The sequence below is a fragment of the Carassius auratus genome, chromosome 9, assembly GCF_003368295.1.
Source record: "Carassius auratus strain Wakin chromosome 9, ASM336829v1, whole genome shotgun sequence".
Classification (NCBI taxonomy): Eukaryota; Metazoa; Chordata; class Actinopteri; order Cypriniformes; family Cyprinidae; genus Carassius; species Carassius auratus.
In genome coordinates, this window is record NC_039251.1 from 809,398 (window position 1) to 819,275 (window position 9,878).

Genomic DNA, 9,878 nt, shown 5'->3' on the forward strand with positions numbered 1-9,878 from the left:
AAATGTAGGCCTAATGAACTGCACAACTGCTTTCATAAAAGACATATAGACATAGGACAAATGTTTTTCTATTTTATTCGTCGTTTTTATGCATTGCATTTGACTTTTTAAACAGATCACCTGGTCGCATATTCATTATACATGTTCGTAGAAATACTATCTCTAGTATCATTCCACTATGTTGTCAGTGAGAGTGAGGCTGTAGCTCAAAACCTAGTAAGCCACCTAGCTAGATCGCATTTCATACAACATGCGGAACATTCCAAGCTCATTTTAAGTGTCCTGCTTGTTGCCTAGGTAGGTAGAGGCCATAGGTAGATGCTGCACAATAGATTTAGAGGCAGGCCGCGCGAGTCACTTCCGGTGAGTGTTGCGTGGCTGTTAGCAGTACTGATTGAGTTCGAGTTCAGACGCTCGTCTCGCTGCCGCAGAACCAAATGAACGCCCTCGTTACCCTTACCTCCAGACGTGACAGCACTGAAATGATGCAGGATTTAGACATCCCTTCCTCACGAAACATGGACACCGTTATGGGGAGAACATTAAAGGAGTGAATAACTGTTACCGACAGCATTATTTTTTTACTGAACCGGATCGTTAGCTTAGCTGGCTAACAGATAGATTTTCAGTCTCTCTCTGCTGCTGGGTGGCGTTGCCCAAGGCCGGACACCAGCGATGGGAATCCTTTTCACAAAATTATGGAGGCTTTTTAACCACCAAGGTACGGGAAATAGTGTATTTATAAAAATAATTAAATAACATTCAGTTTAAATATTGACTGGCTATATGGGGTTTAATAGCTAGCAAGTGTCTGCTAACCTGCTGCTGTAGTTTCGTTTTAAAACAGCGATGCTTATGTACGACTGAAACATTTATAACCATGTTGTAAATACAAAAATATTCTGAGAAAGTGTCATTACATTAAAACAGTCGATAAAGCTTCAGTAAACCTGCCTAAGATGGTTCAGGACTGACTGCTGACATGGAGGTTAGAGCCCTGATATTTAAATTTTTTACTTGCTGATAGGTAATTGTTGTGTAACATGTCAAACTCTGACGCGCTAATGTTATTTTCGTATAAGAATAAAATGTGGTTGAACTTATTTATTGGCATTTTATATTCGAGTATTGTTATATTCCCCTATGCAATGACATGTTTGGTTTTATGTATTTCGTCTGCAAATACATACAACTTACCATATGAGGTAAAATCAATATAAAGTGAATGTGAAAGTCAGTTGTCAGCACTGAGAATAGACTAACCTGCTTATTCACCAGCCTTTGAATCAAAAGGTGAAACACCCATTGCATTATTAAGCCTGAACACTTGTGCCTCTTTCCTCTCTGTGATTGTGCATGCTGGGCATTTTGCAGCGCTGGTCAGCCTGTGTAATCCTCAAAGCACTGGGGTTTGTGTCAGCATTACTGGTTACACAAGTCCATGGGATAGCCAGTGGTCTCTCATTTATTATACATGGTGTAGGATATCCATAAAGTATAATCTTGTTTGAAAGATTTGCACATCAATTTATGGGGAATTGAGCATGCATGTGCACATTGTAACATAACCCAGTGGAACGTTTCTCTCCAGGTCTCACCTTACTCATTAGCTGAACAGATCATTGTGATACGGGAGAGCCTTGTAACGTGAGAGTTGGAGACTGTTGCCTACAGTCGGTGCAGCACCCTCAATAGTCTGTTTTATTTCTTTTTGTTTACATGAAGTAGCCTTATAGTAAGTCATCAATGGTGACTTATTATTGTTCAGAATTTTGGGGTTGGTAAGATTTTTAATGCTCAACAAGGCTGTATTCATTTGATTAGAAATACAGGAAATATTGTGAAATATTACAATTTAAAAGAATGGCTATCTATTTTAACATCTTTTAAAATGTCATTTAGTTTATTGATGGCAAAAGTGAATTTTCAGCATCATTACTTCAGTGTCACATGATCCTTCAGAAATCATTCCAATTAATGCTGTTTTACTGCTCGAGAATCATTTGTCTATATTACACTGAAAAGTTTTGCTGCTAAATATTTTTGTGGAAAATGGTGCTACTTTTTCAAATATAAATTTATTGTAACATTATAAATCTCTTTATGGTCACTTTTGATCAATTTGAAGTATCCTTGCTAAATAACGGTAAGGTATTGATTTTATTTTTATTTTTGAATAAAATTTAACCGACCCCAAACATCTAAACTAAATCTTTCCATGCCTAAAACACACATCCGTGTTTTGTTGTCCATGTTTTGCATCACACTGCAGAATTGCCTCAACACAGTTGCTTCAATTCTTTCACAACATTTCATGCAATTGATAGAAGTGATAGGATGATATAATCAGAGGCTGGGAATGGATACATTCTAAGCCCTTCATGTGCACTTGGTACCACTTGGATTTTTCTTTGTTTATTCTTCAGTTTCATGTCTATTCTTGTTCAGACTAGAATTAAACTTTCCAGGAACAAACTTTGAGAATGTGAGTGTAAGGTTTCTTCGAGATGTTTCTTAGTCTTTACTCTTTAGGGTAGATGTCATGATAGTTGACACTGCAAATGAAATCCACCAGCACTGTAATAAACCGTCTAGTTCTGTCTTTTTGTTTTACTTGTCAACTTTGTGCATTACTATTGTATATTTATATTGTCAATGTCTTGCAAATGAAAAATTTTTCTGTCACATCCACAGATGATCTAACTGATGTCACAGACTAAAGTCGCCTGGCTGGTTACATAGATTATGGTTTGTAGGAATTGCACAAATGACTCTTCATAGTCTTGGGATGGCTTGTCATAGTTTTGTATTTCACAGTTTTAAAAAAATAATAAAAAAGGCAAGTAAAAGCTTATATTAAAGTTGGATAATTTACAGATATCATTAAAAAAAAATTGAGACCTTGTCATGCCTGTTTATGAGCTCTGCTAGAAAGTGAGACCCAGAACCATGTAACTCCAGCCATCTTTTTAAATTTAAATGTCCCCACAGTTGTATATTTGAATGTGCCATTTAGCCATTATCTTTTCTGCTAAAAACAAAGGACTAGGTTTTAATCCATTTTGTATGTTCTTGTGAATACAAGGAATGATAAAGCAGAACATTTGATTGAAGTACTAAAGCTCATAAATTAAAATCCACCCTAACCTTTGAACCTTCTGTGACGTATGAATGCTTCGCTGGCATGATGATGTCATCAGTTTCACAGTGTCTTGGTAAAAGCATCTCATTGGAATGCTTTCATTTGAACTTTTCCTCTTTTGTTTGTTCATTTCAAATGAAATGACCCAGTCTATCAAGAGCAAGACTGAGGTCTTATCTACAGAATGATCTTTTGAGAGACCAAAGTTTCTGTGTCCCCAAAAAGGACCGTGATCTATCTAGTGTGCATACTTGTGACTCATTCTGTAACACGTCTGAATGGGTGTGTCTGAATGTCCTTGAATACCTATTCAGGTCTGTAGTAGTGACGTGGAGTGCAGTGTTTTCTTCTGTTGTATGTCTATTCATGGTCATTGTGTTAACTCGGATCAGATGTCTTTCTGGTTTCTTTCTCTTTATTCTCCTATTCATATTGTCTGTCAGTCATCTTCAGGTTCAGGGTGAGATGAGAATTATGATCCTTTGAAAACTGGTTCATTCACAGCTGTTCTCAGACAATTGTGGTTTGATCTTTACTGAAATAATCATATTCGGCTATCATGCCTAAGAAGTTTATCAACCTTTTACCTTTTTTGTCACATCAGTTTTAGCAGATCTGAATCTCAGCAATTCTTCAAATGTTTCCCCACATCCTGTCTGTGGATGCTGATTTCATTTCCCTTTTCTATTTAATGGTTTTATCAAAATTATAATTGTGATCGACCTCTATTTAATGTCCAGCCAAATGAGTTTTCACAATCCCTTTTCCTATATGAAGAGACCACCCCAAAAAGGTGACTGATATGTGTATTATATAAAACCTGTTTCCTCTGTTGGGCATGTTTTGTGGACCTTGGCGCAGAAAAAAAGTGCTGGCTATTTAGCATGAGACAGTCAATTAAATTAGATTAAGATATTTGCATTAGCTCTACATAAGCTTTTGCCATTGTCAGGCTTGATAAAGTGCGGTATGCAAAGTTCTGTCGCAAGTGCAGCTAAGCATTGTTTTCTCTTGTGGAAACTATTCAGCCACCTTTACACACACTCAAATGTGTTACCACGTCAGCTTGACTGTCATGCCTTTGACTCATTTACAGGTGCAAACAACTCTATCCAGAGTCTTTTAGTATTTGATATTTAATTGGTTGCAACATGGTTAATGGTGCTGCACACAGCATAATAATCATAGTAATATTACACTTGAGAAATGTTACTAAGATGCTAGGCAGGCTTTTTAAAATCAGATAATAAGTTGACTGTATAAAGTGCACTGTATCATCTCATACACAACTGTTTGTGGTTAATATAGCTAATAAACAGTGCCTTTGAGGCTGGATCTTTTGGTCTCCAGGGCAGCTAAAACGTGTTTGAGACATGCGGCATATTTTACTCTCTGGGCTTGGCCATTATTCAGTTAGATTCTCTCAGTTCCTTTCTGTTTGAAGAAAAGACTTTGACACCACCCATTTTACTTGAGTTACTGTGTGTGTAGGATCATGACACACTGCTCAATAACACAGTCAAATACTGGTTTTACACATGATTGTGTATTAAATATTCTAGCTCAAATCAAAGATGAATGGCTGCAATGCTGGGTATGATCTAAAGTGTTAACTAAAACATGTAGCCTAACTGTCTTCCTGTTTTTCCCCCAGAGCACAAAGTCATTATTGTTGGGCTGGACAATGCAGGAAAGACCACCATACTTTATCAGTTGTAAGTACTATTGCACTAGTTATAATCTAGTAGTCCATTCTTGATTTAAAATGTTGTAATTTAAAAGTTTGGGGTCAGTAAAAATAATAAATGATAAAAGAAAGCTGTTTTAAAAGCAGCTTAATATTTCTGCGAAAAAACTGATATTTTTTCAGGTTTTCTTGAATAGAAAGTTCAAAAGCGGCATTTATTTAATATAGAAACCTATATAACATTGTAAATGTATGTACTGTCACTTTTGATCAGTTGAATGTGTTCTTGCTGAATAGAATATTTAATTTCTTCCAAAAAATTCACAAGTTTATGCAATTGTGTGATTTACAACATGCAAATTACAGCCTCATTTTGTAGTGTTTTTGTATCTGTTGTAGTGTCCTATTTGTTGATCTTTTTGTGCTCCATGTCATTTTTGTCATCTCCAGCTCTATGAATGAGGTGGTGCACACTTCACCCACCATAGGCAGCAATGTGGAAGAGATTGTGGTCAATAATACACATTTCCTTATGTGGGACATTGGAGGACAGGAATCGTTACGCTCGTCTTGGAACACGTACTACACTAACACAGAGGTAGACACCCTGAGACCACTGTGAAAAGATCTTGAATTATAAAGAGTACGTGTCATTAATGTGTCTCTCCTGTGCAGTTTGTGATCGTGGTCGTGGACAGCACAGACAGAGAGAGGATCTCAGTTACCAGAGAGGAGCTCTACAGGATGTTAGCCCATGAGGCGAGTATATGTATGGCACTATGAGAACTGGTGTTCATGCACACATATTTGCTGAAGGGATTATTCTGAGACTGTCTGGTTTTCATCATGCTGCTTGATTTCAATTCCTCTTTTCTCTTTATTAGGATCTGAAAAAAGCTGGTTTGTTGGTCTTCGCCAACAAGCAAGATGTGAAGGGTTGTTTGACTGTTGCTGAGATTTCCCAGAGTCTTCAGCTTACCTCTGTCAAAGACCATCAGTGGCACATCCAGGCCTGCTGTGCTCTCACTGGAGAAGGGTAAAGCCACAAAAACCTACAGAGCCACACAAAAAATATCTTTTACAGAGATCCAGTTAAATTATTTTATTTTTTCATCAGTAGAAAAGTGTAATGAATCACAGATTATGTGAAAGTCTACTGTTGTAGTTATTTTGGCTGAATATAGAACTAGCATCGATAGAAGTGATGAATCAGTATTAGATGTCTAAATGTTGCTTAGACAGCAATTGCCATCAGACAAATGCAGACATGTCCTTGTGTTTCTAGTCAGTGCTTGTTTTTATTAATAAATCAAACAGACAACTATGGAAGATGCCTATTTTCACCACATAAGTAAAAGAAAACACACTTTGTAATTTATACTTTTTGTCATAATGACTTTTTGGTAATATTATGACAAAAGTCAAAATTATGAAAAAAAGATTATCCTAATTATGACAAAATGTTGAAATTGAAATGTCAAAATTATGGCAGTCAAATTATTACAAAAAGTTCAAATGAGATGAAGCATTAAAAAGGTTGACAAAAAAGGTTTAAATTGGTGTTAAAAGTAAAAATTAAGACAAAAGGTGGAAACATAGCATAAATGTGACTTTTTATCTCATCATTTAGATTTCAGTGTTATGACTGATTTACCAAAGCATGACGTTTGTTTTATAGTGGAATTAGCTTCCATGGATAACCCTGGCCAATGCAAAATTTCATGAAACGTATCGAAGCAGATTCAATTTACCTTTTTCTAACTCAAGTCTGACTGCTTTTTGGATGCATTCAGATCCCATAATGCACAGAAAATAATGTTTAAATACAATACAAGTTTCAAGTCATAATTTGATCCAGAAAGTCAGTGGATTTCGTAACAGAAAGTCTGGTTGGTCATTAATGTTTGCTGCACCTCATTTTATGGCCAGGGTCATTAGTTCAGAGGCTTTTCTGTGACTGACAGACAGAAAGCACAAATGTCTTTCTTTGTCCGATTTACAGACAGACAGAAAGGAGCTTTGTTAACTGGCCGAGCTGAATGTCTCTTTCCTGTCCGCAGGCTCTGTCAGGGTCTGGAATGGATGATGTCACGGCTGCGAGTAAGATGACCTCTGACCTCAGATAGCAGTGTGCTCTCTCTATCTTTCCCACTGGACGTGGAGGCCGGGTGTCGCTCACTGTGAAGGTGACCCAGCGACGTCACCAGAACTTGTTTGATTTATTTATTACAGATTATTGAAACCTGTGAACAAACAATCTGCAACTAACTAAGTAAAAAAAGTCAGGACTTGCAAGACAGCATAAACTCAGTGTTTTTCTGTGTGAATGGCCATTGAAAGAGTAACGAGGGTTGCACAGACCTTGGACTAACTGGTCTCTAGCTGAGCAGAACCCTACCTGGAGTGGCCTCACTGCTTTGCCCAGCTAGCTGACATGGTGTTGCCCAGTGTGTACAGTCCAGTATTTTCATTAACCTTGTGCCTGCACCTGACTCTCTGTCTCCTCTGCAGTTAGGAGGAGACCCATTACCATGCAAGAGGAGACTGCACTTATGTAAAATACAACTAAATAAAGTGTTTTTATCTGTCATGATAAAAATCTGTCTGTTTATCTGTTTTATCATTACACTTTAATTATCTACAGATTTTTTCCCTATGGAGCTTTAAGTACTGTACTGTCATAATAGATCATGTTGAGCTTGGTTATTTGTCTCGGTCCTTTGGTTACCTCTAGGGGGCGACACGTGGTTGAAAGAGAACTTCTCATGTTAATTGTTAAAAAGGAATTTAAAATGTTTAACTTGGAAGAAAAAAGTTATGTTTAAGAATGATATTAGTGTAATCTTGGCAGAACATTTATACTAAAATTATTGTCATTTCAATGCATACCACAGACCAAACATATAATATTATCACAGAATTCGGACTTTAAGAGCAGGTTAATATTGTAATTCTTTATTTTTTATTAAGAACAGAACATTTGAATACATTTAAAAACTCTTAAAAACAAGGCTCCCAAAAGTTTACTTTTGGTTCCTGAAGTAAACTTTTTTTGGTGTTAAGAAGATTTATAAAATGTAAAGAAGCTTTTGGTCAAAGGAAAGGATCTATGGATGTGAAATGTTCTTCATTGAACCTTCAATGCAAATTAAATACCTTTGATTTTAATAGTGTAGTTTTATTTAAATGTGAAGAGAAAGTGTTCAATTATTATTTTCAGATATTTTTAATGTGGATAGATTAATTTAGAAATTTTACTTGCTGTCACTGGTGACAAACACAATGCACTTTTAAACGGTATCTTAAAATATAATTAAATGGCCAAATTTTTGTTTTTTTAATTTATTTTTTAAGACAATTTTAAGGGAAAAGTCTTTCTGTAACCTGGTTAAGTTTACCTTTAGTGTTCAGCTTTCTTTTTAACAGCCTTTAATTGTTGTTATTCTGGTCCTCTTCACACTGAAGAGTCCTTGACCCTCGACTGATCTCATGTAGAACATCAGTACCTAATAATGACAGGCAAGACACTATTATCCTGATAGTCATTTTGTATCTATCTGAAGCAGGACAACACATCGATGAGTCTGTTAAAATGCATAAACTCTTTGTGTACTTGATATACACTAATATTTCAAAAACACTGCACAATGACATTTCCACTATACTGTGACAATGCAATTCCTATACAAACTAAGCTACTTTCAGACATTTGATTTTGCAGATAATGTTCATGCAGACTTTTAATTATATTTTAAGTTTAATTGCTGGGATCATGGTAAACGGGTTTCCTCTAGCACAGTATCTGCATCTGTGTAGCACACTGTTTTGTTTTTCAGAGTGAGAGATGTGGTTTTGTTGGTATAAACGGATGTATTTCAGTTGATTCCGTGGTGCTATATATATATATATATATATATATATATATATATATATATATATATATATATATGTGTGTGTGTATAATAAAACCAGTTAATATAGATGTTGCTATAGATGTTGCTATTTTTCAATGTACTGGTCAGTCCAGTCCTTGATATTATAAGTCAGGCAAACTGCATCATCACTTAAATTTCCATTTCTTAAAATGTGACACAGGTTGAAAATGTCAGCCATAGTTTAATTAGCAAGCAAAGAATCTATAGAATTAACACATTAGCTGTATATAAGTTTTATTTTCAGTGGTTAGTCTGTGACAGAATTATTTTAGTTGTTATTATTATGATTATTGAAAGACTATTATAGCTTCTATGAGTTATTTTACCAAGCTTTTATTACTTTATATTTTCTGTTTTCATTTTATTTTTAGTTCGCTTTTTTGTGTGTCTTGTCATAGTTGTATTTTTTCAATACATTAATGTATTTTATTAACTTTATTGCTTTCGTTATTGTTTCGTATTTTAAAATAAACGAAAATTACAAATGTTGCAAATACCTGAAATAAAATATATTATTTAAATATTTTATTGGATTTCAGTTAACATCAATTTGATTTCAAGTGACTTTCTTTTTTCTTTTTTTAATAACCCTGATGTGTGAAACCCTTGACATGTGTTAATGCTGTTATGCCACATAATTAATACATTGTGGAAATTTTGCAAATTGGTTAAAATGTTTTTTTTTTTTTATCATTAGAATAAATTACATATATAGTCCAAATGTAAGCTTTTTTTTATAAAATATGTAAAAAAAATTAATGTGAATTTGAATATGCTGTGTATATAAACGTAAATTTGTCCTTTGATGTGATCAGTGCTAGGTATTGCAGAGATGAGATATGAGCATGGATATGAGGACAGTCTGAAACGCTGAGCTGACACAGTCCCAGCTGCCTCTGTCATTCAGCTCGGTCACGACGCCCCACAGTGGAGATCTGCAGAACTGCAGGAGTTTTGAGTGGGAATGGCTGGAGGACGTCACTATCAAATTAATATATTTCACGTCCTTAGAGGTGTATAAGAGCCGTGTATTGCTCAAATTGTTCCTGAGACGCAATGATATAATGGGCTAAAGTAAATAGATCTATGACCTCTGTGGTTGAACATCAACATG

The 9,878-nt window shown here is 35.4% G+C and overlaps 1 protein-coding gene across 1 annotated transcript; it reads left to right on the forward strand.

Annotated features, from left to right (window-relative positions):
* The first annotated feature begins 351 nt into the window (after nt 1-351).
* On the forward strand, nt 352-7,428 carry LOC113108130 (ADP-ribosylation factor-like protein 5A). Its single transcript, XM_026270964.1, has 6 exons — nt 352-721; nt 4,797-4,857; nt 5,280-5,427; nt 5,505-5,588; nt 5,714-5,865; nt 6,890-7,428. Exons 1-6 carry the CDS (start codon nt 676-678, stop codon nt 6,936-6,938), a joined length of 540 nt encoding a protein of 179 aa, XP_026126749.1. The 5' UTR covers nt 352-675; the 3' UTR covers nt 6,939-7,428.
* The last annotated feature ends 2,450 nt before the right edge of the window (nt 7,429-9,878 follow it).